Genomic DNA, 15,574 nt, shown 5'->3' on the forward strand with positions numbered 1-15,574 from the left:
ACTTGCCATAGAGGGAATACAACAGAGGTTCACCAGACTAATCCCTGGGATGTGGGATTGTCTTATGAGGAGAGATTGAGGAAACTGTGATCTCATTGAAACTTTAAAAATTCTTACAGGGTGTGACAGAGTAGATGTAGATAGGATGTGTCCACTGGCTGGTGAGTCCAGAAGCAGGGGAATAAGGACAGGCCACTGAAGACTGAGATGAGGAGGAATTTCTTCACTTAGAGGGTGGTGAATCTTTGGAATTCTTTACCACAGAGGGCTGTGAAAACTCAATCACTCAAGACAGAAATCGATAGATTGCTGGATACCAATGACATCAAGGGTATGAAGATAGCACAGGAAAATGGGATTGAGATATACGATCAGCCTTGATCTAATTGAGTGGTAGAGCAGGCTCGATGGGGCAAAAGGCCTACTCCTGCTCCTACGTTCCTACGTAAAGAGTATGATTAATGGATGTTTTTCATGCCGAAGGAAGGTTTGTAGTGAAGTTTCCCAGGGATCAGTGTTGAGACCCTTGCTTTCCCTGGTATATATTGATGACCAAGACCTTGGTGTACTGAGCACAATTTCGAAGTTTGCAGATGACACAAAGCTTGGAAACATTGTGAATTATGAGATGGATAGTGCAGAACTTCAGAAGGAAATAGACAAATAGTGGACAGGTGGCAGATGAAGTTCAATGCAGAGAAATGTGAAGAGATTCATTTGGTTGGAATAAAATGGACAGACAATACAAAGTAAAGGGTACAACTCTAAAGGGGGTGCAGGAGCAGAGGGACCTAGGTTTTTATGTGCATAAATCATTGATGTTGTCAGAACAGCTTAAGAGAATGTTAATGAAGAATACAGTATTCTGGGCTTTATTAATAGGAGCATAGAGTACAAGAGCAACAAGGTTATGTTGAACTTATAAAAGTCACTAGTTATAAAAATCACTGTTAGAGACATTGAAAGGCAAGCTCAACCAGCGAACTAAAGACTGATGTGCTGGAAAACCAGCTCATGTCAGCAACAAAGAACTGAAAAGAATTTGGAAGACATCGATCAAAATCAACCCATCGAATCCTGTACTCTGGAATTGGTGCCATTGAACTGTTCTCTCACACCCTTAAAACCCATGGCCACAATTTTTTGCTAGGTGTGCAGGCATGTGCCTGACATGCTCAAGCGTAAAATGACATGCAATGATGTTGGACGAGCATCTCGACATCAACACGCATTGGCATGATACTTAGGTCGGTGGCAGCGCGCGGGAGTCGGCAGCACGCCTGCCGACAATTCAGCAGCCTATTAAGGCCCTTAATCAACTAATTGATTGGAGTTTTTCACTGCCCGTCCAACTATTTGGTTGGTGGACGGGCGAAAAGGCCAAGCGGCCTTTGCATTTTTGGTGAAATCTCATCCACGGGATGGATGAGATTTTGACCAGTGATTCAAAAAAATAAAAACTTTTTACACTCATATTTAAAATGTCCTTGCTCATGTGACAGAGTCACATGAGGGGACAAGTTTTCATTATTTTAAAAACCTTCATTTTTATTGATAAAAATCTTCAGCTCCCTGAGGCAGCTCTGTGCCTCAGGGAGCTTTCACTGCGCTTACCCGCACACATGTGCCAACTTCAGCGCTTGCACTCCTCCTGCCCCCACCCTGGCAGTGCTGAGCGCTGCAGTGCGCTTTTCACGCCGGGTGGTTGTTAATTGGTCCAATCGCGGACGGCAGGCGGTTTCCTGGTCGATCCCGGGCCACTCACCATGTCTACCCGATGAAGGCAAAATTCTGCCTCATGTTTTTTTGTGTCTTACGTGCCTTGTATGTGTGTGTATAGGAATTTAAGAAGGGGTAAAGTTTAGGTTACAGAGTTAGAAATTAGCAGGTTATATTCCTTCCATGTGCCACTGGTTAAAGACAATTGGTTCAATAAACAGTTTCCTGGTGCTCATAATCTGTTAAATTAAATAATTAGGTGGGTTGATCAAGCTTTTTCACACTTGTTGTGGCTTGGTGAGCAGTGGGGCTTGATATTGCAGCGCACTGTCCCCCGTGAGTCGTGAGAGTACTCCTTTACAAGATTTTAATTAACTCGTACAAAGCACAGGCAGATAAGAATTCTATAAGACATCTAGACATCAATTAAACATTTGGGTTACTGAGCCTAAATGTTAATCATTAGTGCTAGACATCACACTCTCTTATCTCGAATAAGCAAACACTGAAACTAAAAATAGACATAAACTACTGGGAAGTTACAAAATTTAATGAGACAATAGGAAAGGCTACAATGAGAGAGAATGTCCTACACATAATTAATACAATAGATAATCAACCACCACACAAACCAATCAGAAACTGATCATGCACCACTTGAGCCATCAGAATCCAGAAACAGGAGAAGTCATGCACCTGGGCCGTAGTTCTGAAAGAGTTAAAGAGCACCAGCTTTGAGCTATCACACATGCTGAATTTGAAGGGTGAGCTGAAGACTGCTTTCCAGCTGGGAGTAGAAGATTACAACGCTTGACAGGCACAGAGGGAGAGGGAGAGAGAGAGAGAGAGAGAGAGAGAGAGAGAGGGAAAACCCTGTGTTGCCTTATGTGCTAGACTGAATCGGGAAGCAAGAACTGCGTCAAGCCAGTAAAGTCACTGCCTATCTTTGTTAAGTATCACTTTAGTTGCTTAATAAATGTTTCCTGAGTTACATGACTAGATTGTCTCCTATTGCCTGAATGGTCAAAGTCTCAAATGAACAAATTAATATTGAGTAAGTGGATTTGGAAGTTAAATACACCCAAAAATTTACACAAAGGTAGCTAAACATTGGCCTTGCTAACCCAGATTCTGCAAATAAATAAAAGAAACACTTATTTAAGCCCCTCAATACCTTCAGGGACAGATTCCATGTCTCTGTATGATCCTTACCGTTTCCTCGATTTGAGCAGCCTCTCCGTAAATATTTGCCACTAAGATGGTGTTGCAGGTCCCACCTAAAGAGAGTTGACAGCAAGGTGTCTGCTTTAAACACTGCACTTTAAAACTGAAAAGGGAATTTGTGAAGTTGATCAGCAGATTATGCCAAAATGTTTACACACTAAGGATAAAATTTGATCTGCAATCCTGCCTCTGCCAATTGTGACCTCACTCTCCGGTTGCATTTTTGAGGCAACTGGCAACTAACTAGTTGTCGTTCGCCTTCCTGTTCCGGTGAAGTATGTCTGTCCATCCCCAGGAACTGCCAGCCAGCTGGAGGGCCAACAGCTCAGCAAGTCACTGGAGGTGGTAGCCACATCTGGGACTACACCTGCAAGAGATGATGCTATGGAAGCAGGCTGCCCTCCCAATCAGGTAAATGGAGTCTGGGATCATTGGGGCCAGTCAGGCAGGAGGAGGAGGAGTTGCTGCGAGGGTGGCCAATGCTGCTGCGGGCCACAAAATCCCCAAGTAGGATGGCCCCAACTCCTGACCCACCCTACACCCCTCCACCACCTGCCATCAAGCTCACAGGGAGGCCACCAGGATTCACCAGGCAGTCCCCCATAAAGGCGGAGGGCCCACATGCCACTGGTGAAAAGCCAGTGGCAGTGGGAAGAGGCCATTAATTGGCCAGTTAACTTGCTCAATTGGCTTCTGCGTGGGGGGACTGTCCTCCACTTATCCTGCTGCTGGTAAAATGGTATGGAGGTGGTAAGGTGATGGGCACTCCCCCACCTTGCCTTCTCTCGTCATTTTAAGGGCCCCATCTCCTCCCAGCGCTTCCCCAGAGAGCTGGTAAAATCCAGCCCTATGTGTGTAAATTAATCATTAGGCAATCAGGAGTAAGAGAGGAAACTTACTTCACTTAAAGGATGATAGAAAACTCACCAGAAAAAACTATGGAAATGAATGGTATAATTGGGTTAGGTTTTGAAAAGAGAAGTGATAGAGGGGTACAGTAAGAAGATTACTTGTTCTGTTAAGAAGGAATGTCTGGTGTCTAATGGTCTTTTCCTATCTGTAATATTTTTAATTGTTTATTCACTGTGCTAGTAAATGTTATTTCTGTTACCTTATATTAACAGGAGAGAATTATTATCATGATATTAAAATCATGTGCACTTTAATGTAAATACATGTACCTTGTAATTATACATAGTGAGTAGGGAAATTCTTTCCCCACAAATGGAACAACATTAATTTGTTTGTGACATGTATTTCTGCTATCTAGTTCATATGCACTGGGAATGAATGAACATTGGGTAATGCAGTAAAGACAGCATGCTCCTAAGTGACAAACAACTTAGTGAGAAGTGGAAAAAACAAGATTCAAGGGGAATTTTTTTCACCTGGTTGTGGGAATCTGGAACTCACTGCCTGAAAGAGTGATAGAGGCAGAAATCCTCATTACATTTAAAATGCACCTTAAGTGCCATAACCTACAAGGTTAGGGACTAGGAGCTGGAAAGTGGAATTCGGCTGGTTTGCTAATTGTAGACCGCAGTGGACATGATGGCCTGAGTGAGGTCCTCCTTCTGTGCTGTAAATTTTTATGATTCTATAAAAATGCATCATGACTCAGTGAAGGGATAATTTTAGGGTACAAACTCACAATTATATAATATCTTCAGCATGTCCCAAGTGCTTAATAGTTATTGGGGACCAATAAGCTCCTCCATTTTAGGATTTTGACCACTCCTTTTTACCTTCTCACCTAGGAATTGGATTTCCCTTGTATGCTACGTATAATTAAATCTTAAGAATACTCCTTGTAAGTTTGTTTTCAAGTCACATAACATTCAGAGGAAACTTTCCTCCCAACACCACCAGGTCTCTTAACCTCACAAATAACTAACTGCTAAACTTATGTCATATTGTCTGCTTCAGTGGGCCTTGCCCACCAGAAAATTCAGCAGTGCTGCAGCTTGACACTTGTTGCTTGCATCCAAAGGAGTTAGGGCCCTCCATGAAGACTTACAGATAAAATATTTAAAATAGCCTAGGGTCTCATTTTTTGGCTTGGGCAGTAGAGAGGGAGAGATGATCACACCAGTTCCTCTCCCTGCATCAATGAGACAAGCAAGCTTCCCATCACTGCACCCTTCTTCTGTTCTTTCCTGGAGCCAGCGGTACTACAATGTAAGTGCAGGTACGGCAGGAAAGTATCTGCTGGTTTTCTTATTCCACACCTTCTAGTTGGGCGCAGAAAGCTGAGAGCCCAGTTGGAAGTGGCTGGGTGAGGAAGGAAAGTTTTTAGGGTCAGGGATCTGGCAGTATATCTCTATTACCTATTTTTCCTGCTCCAGAGCTAAATTCAGATCTAACACTTCTTTTTAATTCAAATTCAGAATGAGTAGGTGAAGGCAAGACCCACACATTGCCAAACTCTATTTGCCCCTGAGTAGGTAGTAGTGGGCCACCTTCTTCTTTGTAATGGTATGATACAACATAGTGGCTTACTAAGTCATTTCAGAGGGCAGTTAAGAGTCTGGAGTCAATCATAGACCAGATCGTGTGTGGACAGCAGGTTTCCTTCTCTAAAAGACTTTGGGAAATCAGTTGAGTTTTTAATGACACTCCAACCAGGGCCGGGAGTTTCCGGCCTTGTCGCGGCAGGACCTGCTGCGGGAGATTTTGGCAGCTCAGCCAAAAGTCCATTAACTTTCAGCAGGACCGGACAATCCTGGCGGTGGGTGGGGCTGGAAAATCCTGCCCCAGGTTTCCAAATTTATTTACAAAACTGAATTCAAATTTAAAACTGCATGATGGAATTATAACTTGCATTCACTGAATTATCGAACCCACCCTCTGGATACCAGTCTGGTAATTTAGCCACTATGTTAGTGTAAATCTTTCTGACTGTTTCATCCTCTTATTTCACTCCTTTATTCTCTAATGTTTCTTCTATGCACTGTCCTTTTAATCTACTCACTTACCTAAAGAGTCCTTCAATGCATGTGTGAGTTTGCTCTGCCTGAACGGAATATGTTCTCTCTTGGGATCAGCAAGAGCAATGATGGTCTGCTCAAGGAAGGAGAGTGTCTTATTGATGTACATAGCCTCACGCATCACCTGCCCTTCAGACTGAAAGAGCACAAAGGGCATTAGGGTGGATTAAAAAGATACTATGCAATTGCACACTCTTTTGTTTGTAGTTTGTCAGTGGTATATCGGCGTAAAGAAAATTAAGCATGTTACATTTTTCGCACGTAATTGTCTGCTTATACTCAGTGGTAGCTTTCTTGACTCTGAGTTAGAAGGTTGTGAGTTCAACAGTCAAGAACCAACAAGAGGAAATGTAACAGCATAGATAGAAAGCGGTTGACAGAATACAGAATTGGAGTTCATGGATGTTGATCAGATTGGAGAAGGGTTGGAAGTGGCGTACACCTGAGCTCAATGCTGGTTTTTGATTTTTTTGTACATTTAGATGATGTGGACCTGAATATGTTCAAATCCAATTTTTATAAATGCTCTATACTTAGGTGTCGAGAGCAACACTATGTTAGCAGATGTTACAAAATTTGACAAGGTAGTAGATAGCGATGAGGATAATTATAGGTTTCAAATGACTTAGACAGGGGGATAGACAAAAGCATGGCAGTTGGAGTTGAATGCAGAGAAGTGATGCATTTTGGGAGGTCTTAAAGGTGGCAGGGTGAGTTGACAAGATGTGTTAAAACATATGAGTTATTTGAGTTTAAAAATAGAGGAATAGAATATAAAAGCAAAGAGATGATGCTAGAATTTTATAATGGTGAGGCCTCAGCTGGAGTATTGTGGACATTTTTGGGAACCACACAGGAAGAAAGATGTAAAATCCTTAGAAAGGGTGCAGAAAGTTAGGACTGTTCTCCTTGGAATAACCTAATCGAGGTTTTCAAAATGATGAGAGGTTTTAATAGGTAGAGAAAAGTTATTTCCTCTGGCAAGTGGGTCAATAACTAGAGGCCATAGATTCAAAATTATTAGCAAAAAATCTACAGAGGAGATGAGAATATTTTTCACTTAGAGAGTTGTCAGGATCTGGAATGCCCTGTCTGAAAAGGTGATGGAATCTGATTCCATAAATAATTTTAATAGAGTATAGGTACTTGAGATGATCCATTGTCAAACAGCTCATGGTCAATTGACCATTATCTCACTCCAGCATCTGAAGAATTGCTTTATGATGGTAAGCATGTAACAGTAACAATAAGAACAACAATCACAATAGTTCGGCCCTTAATTAATGTGTTACCGTAACCAGAAGCTGGAGCTCTGCAGTATTAATCTTTAATTTTCTTCCACAACTTAGGGATATGATATAACTTGAACAGACTACTTCACCATTACAGAAATAAAAGCAAAGAATGGCGGATGCTGGAAATCCAAAACAAAAACAGAAACAGAAATACCTGGAAAAACTCAGCAGGTCTGGCAGCATCGGTGGAGAAGAGCACAGTTGACATTTTGAGTCCTCATGACTCTACAACAGAATTGTAAATGTCAACTGTGCTCTTCTCCGCTGATGCTGGCAGACCTGCTGAGTTTTTCCAGGTATTTCTGTTTCTGGTTTTGTCACCAATACAGAAGACTCTTTCTGGTACCTAGTCCTGCAGCATTGCTGATAGGAGTAAGAGCAGGATGTGGAACTATACGTGACTTCTTTTTCAAAGAGACAGCACAGGCACAATGGGCCAAATGGCCTCCTTCTATGCTATAAATTTCTATGACTTGAGGTTCCATCTGCCCCTCTGATGGAAGTCAAGTGTTCCTGGCACTATCTGAAGAGAAGGGGTGCTCCTAATGTTATTGCTGATATTTATTTACCTTTCAAACTACACCATCAAAAACAGATGAACTAATCATTTAACTTATTGCTGTTTGTGAGATCTTGTAGTGTGCAAATTGGATATTGTGTTTGCTTATAGTATATTGAAAAACCATTCATTTGCTGTAAAATTAAGCAAGTAATGTTATTCTAGACACTGTGTTCTCTTCAAGTCATGGTGTGGTTTCTTTATCAACCACATGAATTACTTGGTGAGCTGCTGTCTCATCTGAAGGATGACACCCAAGTCAATGAGACACTCCCTCAGTAATGCGCCAGACTGTTCTTCACACAGCAACCGAAAAGCCTCCGTGTAGGTGAAGTGCAAGTCTGTCCCTTTAAGAGAGTTAAAAGAATTTAAAGAGGCCACAAACTTAAATAAATCACCTGCACACTGCAAAAATATTAGAGGGAACGTTGGTCGCAAGTCCACAACAATCTAACTTGGGGAACTACCAAATGGAATGAAGCATTTTGATCATCACTCACTCCTGTCTTTCCCAAGCGCTCAGAACCTGCGAGATCCACCATGTTGAGCTTTGAAGCCAAATACTTGACTTCTGAAGGCTCCTTCCATCGCGTCTGGAAACAAAGGAGCAGAATTAAAGGATATCCACATAATAAGATTTTTCTTAAGAACAGAAACTACTGGAAATGGTCAGTAGGTTGTTCACTAACTGCCTACCTAACTGGTAAGCAAGGACATATTAAACTATTCATCGGCACATGGCTCAGATGCCAGTGACAATCACTAGATGATCCACACCCCAGAGTAGGACTGTCCAATATCTACTTATGTGATGGCATAAACATGGTATTCTGATGACCTGAACTGGATATTCATATCTTTTGACCATGTGTCTCCAATGTTCTCGAAGATGGATTGAGAAAACATCTGTTAAGAAGACACCGGGTACACATTGTTAAACTGCTTTATTTCACAGCATGTGAACATACAGAGCAACAGTTTTGATTGAGCTCTCTTAATTCAATCAGTACAACTTGTTCTTTTCCTCTCTTTTCCTTCTCAGGGGTCCATGTCTGAATCCCTCCAATCAGATTTCTTCCTATACCACAGTATTAAAACGGCTCTTACCAAAGTCACAAATGGAATCGTATGTGACTGTGACAAGGGTAAACAATCCCTCCTCGGCCTACCTGCAGCCTTTGACGTGGCTGCCTACATAATCTTCCTCCAATGTTTCTCCACAGTCTTTCAGCTGGGTGGGACTGCTCTCATTTCTTAACTATCTAATCAGAGCAAGATATCCACTTGCAATGGCTTCTCTTCCCGCTCTCCTGCCTTTATCTCTGGTGTCCCCCAAGAATCTATCCTTGGCCCTATTTCTCATCTGTATGTCCCTCAGCGACATAATTTGAAAGCACAGCATTAGTTTCATGACACCCCGCCCTATCTCAGCATTACATTGCTCGACTTTCTCCACTGTTGCTAAATTATCAGACTGCTTATGAAACATCCAGTAGTGGATGAGCAGAAAGTTCCTCCAATTAAATATAGGGAAGTCTGAAGCTTTTTGGTCACCACTCCAAATTCCATTCCCTAGCTACTGACTTCACGGGCTGAATCTCATGTACCTCGGCAGGATTTTGATCCAGTGTGGATCACCGACTTCCACCCCTGCCTTTGAAAGATATTGCATAATATGTGTAGCAGCCAATTAGTGGGGAACTGGCCAACAGCATTGAGAAATGACGGGTAGCACACCCAATTAGCCACAAAAGGCCAGGGACAGAAGGGGCAGACAGTGAACCAGAAGTAGGTCAAGGCCACTCATTTAAAGGAACCCTTGGCATGGGACAGTGGTAGCTGCACCAGAAAGCATTCTTTGGATGCTTAAGAATTTTATATTGAAGAATTTGAATTTGTGTAAACTACTGCAGTGGACAAGAGCTTGTTTATAAACGTGTTTGGCGATTCTGCTAGTTTGGAAGCATTCAAGACCTTTGCCAACGAGGAAATAACATTAGAATACAGCTGACTCATTTCCCTGATGAATTGTAAATGTTTAGGAAGATATTGAAAATCAGGCCTTTAACTCTCTTTGTCTCTTGACAGATGGCCGGGAGGATGGAGCCAGGAGATTGGGAGGCTGAAGGACCAAGGACAGCCCGAAGGTTTGATGATGATTCCTTATGAGTCCTCCTCCAGTATAAGTGATAGCGGGAGGTCCTTATGCCTGTTGAGAAGAGGACACCGCCCAGCCAGATAAAAGCAGTCTGGAGGGAGGTTGCTGTGGAGGTCAGCAGGAGGGAGAGATGGTGTTATAGTGGTAATGTCACTGGACAAGTAATCCAAAGGCCCAGGCTACACTTTGGGGAACATGGGTTCAAATCCCACCACAGCAGTTGGTAGAATTTAAATTCCTTTAATAAAATCTGGAACTGAAAGCTGGTCTCAGTAATGGTGACCATGACACTATTATCAATTCTTGCAAAGAGCCACCTGGTTCATTAATGCCCATTTAGAGAAGGAAATCTGCCATCCTTACCTGGTCTGGCCTACATGTGATTCCAGATCCACAGCAATGTGGTTGACTCTTAACTGCCTCTGAAATGACCTCGCAGTTAGGGAGGGGCAACAAATGCTGGCTTGCCAGCGAAGCCCAGCTCCCATGGAGGAATAAAGAAAAAGAAGTACTCTATAATTTTTGCACCTCGCTGTAATTTCCTTGCAAATTTGTTCCTCTACATCCTTCCCAATAGTTGGTGGCCTGTAGACTACACTAAGCAACTACTACTTCTTTAATTGCAGGAGAAGAGGGCACCGCCAAAGGGAGGAACAGGACCAGATGTGGTGTGCCAAACTTGGCCATCCTGACAACCATTGAGGAGGTAGTTCTGGTGTTGGCTGCCAATGAATGGAGCTGGGCCATAGGTTGGGGTGGTCAGATTCCAAAGGTGCATTTTTATAATTCCAGCAAGCAGTCCTGAAGGGACTGGGGAAGGGAGGGTGCTTGAAGCTGGGGAAGCTGGCAGGAAGGTAGCATTGATGGATTGTGACTTTGAAGGCTTACAGACACTGGGGAGGATGAACACAAGAACATAAGAAATAGGAACAGGAGTAAACCATTCAGCCCCTCAAGCCTGCTCCACCAGTCAATAAGATCATGGCTGATCTTCTTGTGTTTCGATTTCCACATTCTCATCTAACCCCGATAACCTTTGATTCACTTGCCTATCAGGATTCTATCTACTTCTGCCTTACAAATATTCAATGACCTCGCCTCCACCACCTTCTGAGGCAGAGTTCCAAAGTTGCACAACCCTCTGAGAGAAAAAAATTTTCATCTCTGCCCTAAAAGGGAAACCCCTAATTTTAAAACAGTGCCCCATAGTTCTGGATTCACCCTCAAGGGGAGACATCCTTTCGACATCTACCTTGTCAAGGCCGTTCAGGATCTTGTATACATCAATCAAATCACCCCTCACTCTTCTAAACTCCAGTGGAAACAAGTCCAGTCTGTCCAACCTTTCCTCATAAGACAACCACTCATTCCAGATATCAATCTAGTAAACCTCCTTTGAACCGCCTCCAATGCATTTACATCATTCCTTAAATAAGGAGACCAAAACTGCACACAGTATTCGAGGTGCGGTCTCATCAATGTCCTGTATAACTGAAGCATAACATCATTACTTTTATGTTCAATCCCTCTTGTAATAAAGGATAGCATTCCATTAGCCTTCTTAATTACTTGCTGTACCTGCATACTAATTTTTTGTGACTCATGTACTAGAAGAGCTAGATCCCTCTGCACTTTTAGAATTATGCATCCGTTCTCCATTTAAGTAATAATCCACTTTTTTTGTTCTTCCTGCCAAAGTGAACAACTTCACATTTTCCCACATTAAACTCCATTTGCCAGATCTTTGCCCACTCACTCAACCTATCTATATGCATCTGCAACCTCATGTCCTCTTCACAACATACTTTCCTACCTATCATTGTGTCATCTGCAAATTTAGCTACCATGTCTTCACTCCCCTCATCTAAGTCATTGATGTAAATCGTAAAAAGTTGAGGCCCCAGTACAGACCCCTGTGGGACTCCACTAGTAACATCCTGTCAATCTGAAAAAGACCCATTTATGCACACTCTCTGCTTTCTGTCAGCCAATCTTCTATCCATGCTATCATGTTACCCTGTACACCATGTGCTTTTATTTTCCATAATAATCTTTGATGTGGTACCATATCAAATGCCTTCTGGAAATCCAAGTACAGTATGTCTACAGGCTCCCTTTTATCCACTGCGCATGTTACTCCTTCAAAAAACTCCAATAAATTGGTTAAGCATGATCTTTCTTTCACAAAACCATGCTGACTCTGGAGCTCTTCTAAGTGCCCAGCTGTAACCTCCTTAATGATTGATTCTAATAACTTCCCACAACAGACATCAAGCTAACTGGCCTATAGTTTCCCGTTTTCTGCCTCCCTCCTTTCTTGAAGAGAGGGATTATATTTGCCACTTTCCAATCTGATGAAACCTTTCCAGAATCTAGCAAATTTTGGAAAGTTAACACCAATGCATTGACTACCTCATTGGTCACTTCTTTTAAGACCCTAGGATGTAGTCCATCGGGACCCGGAGACTTGCCAGCCCACAGCTCCATCAATTTGCTCAGTACCATTTCCCTAGTGATTTCAATTTCACCAAGTTCCTTTCTCCCGTTCACCTGCTAATTTGAGGCTATTAGTGGAATGTTTTTGTATCCTCCATAGTGAACACAGAAGCAAAATATTTGTTCATTTCTTTCACCATTTCCTTATTATCTACTATTAACTCTCCACTGTCACTCTAGAGGACCAACACTCACTTTACTTACTCTTTTCCTTTTTAAGTACCTGTAGAAATTCTTGCTATCCATTTTTACATTTATAGCTAGCTTCCTCTCATACTCTAATTTCTTTCTCCTGATTAACCTTTTAGTCATTCTCTGCCGTTTTTTTATATTCTGTCCAAAAATCTGTCCTGCCACTCATCTTTGCGGAGTTGTATATTTTTTCCTTAAATTCGATGCTCTCCTAACTTCTTTAGTTAACCATGGATTGTGGGTCCTCCCCTTAGAATTTTTCTTTATAGTAGGAATGTACTTATTCTCAATACTCTGAAATATCCCCTTAAATGTCTGCCACTGCTTCTCTTTTGATCTGTCCTCTAGCCTAGTTTCCCAGTTCACTTCAGCTAGCTCAGCTTTCATCCCCACATAGTTGCCCTTATTTAAGTTACTAGTATTAGACACACTCTTCCCCCTTTCAAACTGGATGTAAAATTCAATCATATTTTGGTCTCTGCTACCTAGTGGTGCCTCTACTCTGAGGTCATTAATTAACCCTGTCACATTACACAATATCAAGTCTAATATAACCTGCTCTCTGGTTGGTTCCAGAACATGCTGCTCTAAGAAAATATCTCAAAAGCATTCTAAGATCTCCTCATCCAGGCTACTACTGCCAATCTGATTTTTCCAGTTTATGTGTAGATTAAAATCACCATGATTATTGCCGTCCCTTTATCACAAGCATACAGTATTTTCCCTTGAATACGCTGTGGCTACTGTTAGGGAGCCTATAGACCACTCCCACTAATGACTTTTCCCCCCTACTATTCCTCATCTCCACCCAAACTGATTCTACATCCTGGCCTCCTGAACCGAAGTCAACTCGAACTATTGCACCAATGCCCTCTTTGATTAAAAACGCTTCCTCTCCGTCTTTACCTTGCATCCTTTCTTCTTGAATGTCATCTACCCCTCAATATTAAGGACCCACTCTTTGTCGTCCTGCAGACACGTCTCCGTAATTGCTCTCAGGTCATATTTATTTACTTCAATGTGGGCCATCAATTTGTTTACTTTGTTATGAATGCTATGTGCATTCAGACAGAGAGCCTTCAGTTTTGTCTTTTTGTTACCTTTGTAACATCTAGTCTTGACTGTTGATGTATTCTTAGGGTTTTTCTCTGTGTCCCTTCCTGCCATTCTCAGACCCTCATTTCTCATATTGCTACTTTGCTCTCCTGTCTTGACTCTAAACCTTGAATTGCTACCTCTACCAAAGTTTGATCCCTCATCCCTCTTGTTTAGTTTAAAGCCCTCTCTACTTCCCTAGTTATAAGATTTACGAGAAAATTCATCCCAGCATGGTTCAGGTTAAACTTTCCCAATGATACAGCCCCCACTTTCCCCAGTACTGATGCCAGTGCCCCACAAACTGGAACCCACTTCTCCCATGCCGGTCTTTGAGCCACGCATTCGTCTTGAATCTTATTTGCCCTATGCCAATTTGCACCTGGCTCAGGTAATAATCCAGAGATTATTACCTTGGAGGTTCTGCTTCTTAATTTGGTACCTAGCTCCTCATACTGACTTTGCAGAACCTCCTTCCTAGTTCTACCTATGTCATTGGTACCTACATGGACCACAACAATTGGATCCTCCCCCTCCCACTTCAAGTTCTTCTCCAGCCCTGAGCAGATGTCCTGAACCCTGGCACTGGGCAGGTAACATAGTCGTCTGGAATCTCGCTCTTTGCTGCAGAGAACAGTGTTAATCCTCCTTATTATACTATCCCCTTCTACCACTACATTGCTTTTTGCTCCCCCTGCTTGAATGGCTTCCTGTACCACAGCGCCATGGTCAGCCAGCTCTTCCACCTTTCAGACTTCGCTTTTATCCATACAGGTTGTGAGCGCCTCAAACCTGTTTGACAATTGCAAAGCCAGAGGCTCCTCCCCTGTCTGCTCAGTCCCATTACCTGCCTCACTGACAGTCACATCCTCCTGTCCCTCACAGCTGACCAAAACAGATGACCCTATTCTAAGAGGTGTGACTGTCTTCTGGAACAAAGTATCCAGGTATTTCTCCCCCTCCCTTATGTTGCGCAGTCTCTGCATTTTGGCTCCCGAATCAATAATCCTGATCTGGAGTTCCTGCAGACGTGTTGTCATGGATTGCCTTGGCATCCAAAAGCTCCCACATCTCACAGCTGCAACATATTACCTGTCCCGTCAATCTAACTTATGTTATTTAGTTAGTTTACTTCATTTACTTTCTTCCTATGTATGCTACAATTTACTGTGTTTATGCTAGTACCACTGACAAATAAAGGTTATATGCTTCTTAACTGCAAGGTATTTGTTTTAGATGTTTGTTTAAATTACTTTATTTTTATTGCTTTTTTATTTTTACTGTTCTATTTTAATTTTTAAATTTTTCAAATTTTGGTTTATTATGTTAAAGTTTTAGTTTGTTTTATTTATAGATCTACCTGAACTCGCCTGTCCCAAGCTGGTTTCTCACACATTATCCCTTAGACTGAGCACTTACCGGCCAATCAACTTACTAGCTTCCTATGACGTCACAGTTACTTTTTTTTCCTTTTTCTTAGACTGCTGCCTCACATCAGCTGAAACAGTGCGCTCCTCAGCTCCCGACTGTCTCCCGCAGCTCTGCTCCGAATCCCAGCAAGGTAGGCCGCTCTGCAATCCCCAGTCTGTATTTATAGGCGCTCCTCAGCTCCCGATTGTCTCCCGCAGGTCCACTCCAACTCCCAGTATGGCGCGCTTCGATGTTGAAGGGTCTAGGTTCAAACACTGATTCACATTTCCCAATGGTTCCAGTGTTTGCAAAGGAGGAAGCGTGTCCCAGAAAATTCAACTCAAAGGATGAAGGTGACCCTAGCACTCCTTTTTGTTTCCCCCACAAGTGCGCCATGATGCATCAGCTTCAGGCAAAACTTTAACCTCCAAGGATGAGG

At 42.4% G+C, this 15,574-nt stretch overlaps 1 protein-coding gene across 2 annotated transcripts in view; it reads right to left on the bottom strand.

The window, feature by feature from the left end:
* kif9 (kinesin family member 9) overlaps positions 1-15,574 on the bottom strand; it is a 192,821-nt gene that overhangs the window by 97,295 nt on the left and 79,952 nt on the right. For both annotated transcript variants that reach the window (XM_041190665.1, XM_041190666.1), the window contains 3 exons: positions 8,285-8,377; positions 5,919-6,066; positions 2,932-2,996 (listed from right to left, as the gene is read on the bottom strand). In XM_041190665.1, the coding sequence (XP_041046599.1) occupies positions 2,932-2,996; positions 5,919-6,066; positions 8,285-8,377 (306 nt within the window). The remainder of the gene's footprint in view (positions 1-2,931; positions 2,997-5,918; positions 6,067-8,284; positions 8,378-15,574) is intronic.

This window comes from Carcharodon carcharias, chromosome 6, assembly GCF_017639515.1.
Source record: "Carcharodon carcharias isolate sCarCar2 chromosome 6, sCarCar2.pri, whole genome shotgun sequence".
Lineage (NCBI taxonomy): Eukaryota > Metazoa > Chordata > Chondrichthyes > Lamniformes > Lamnidae > Carcharodon > Carcharodon carcharias.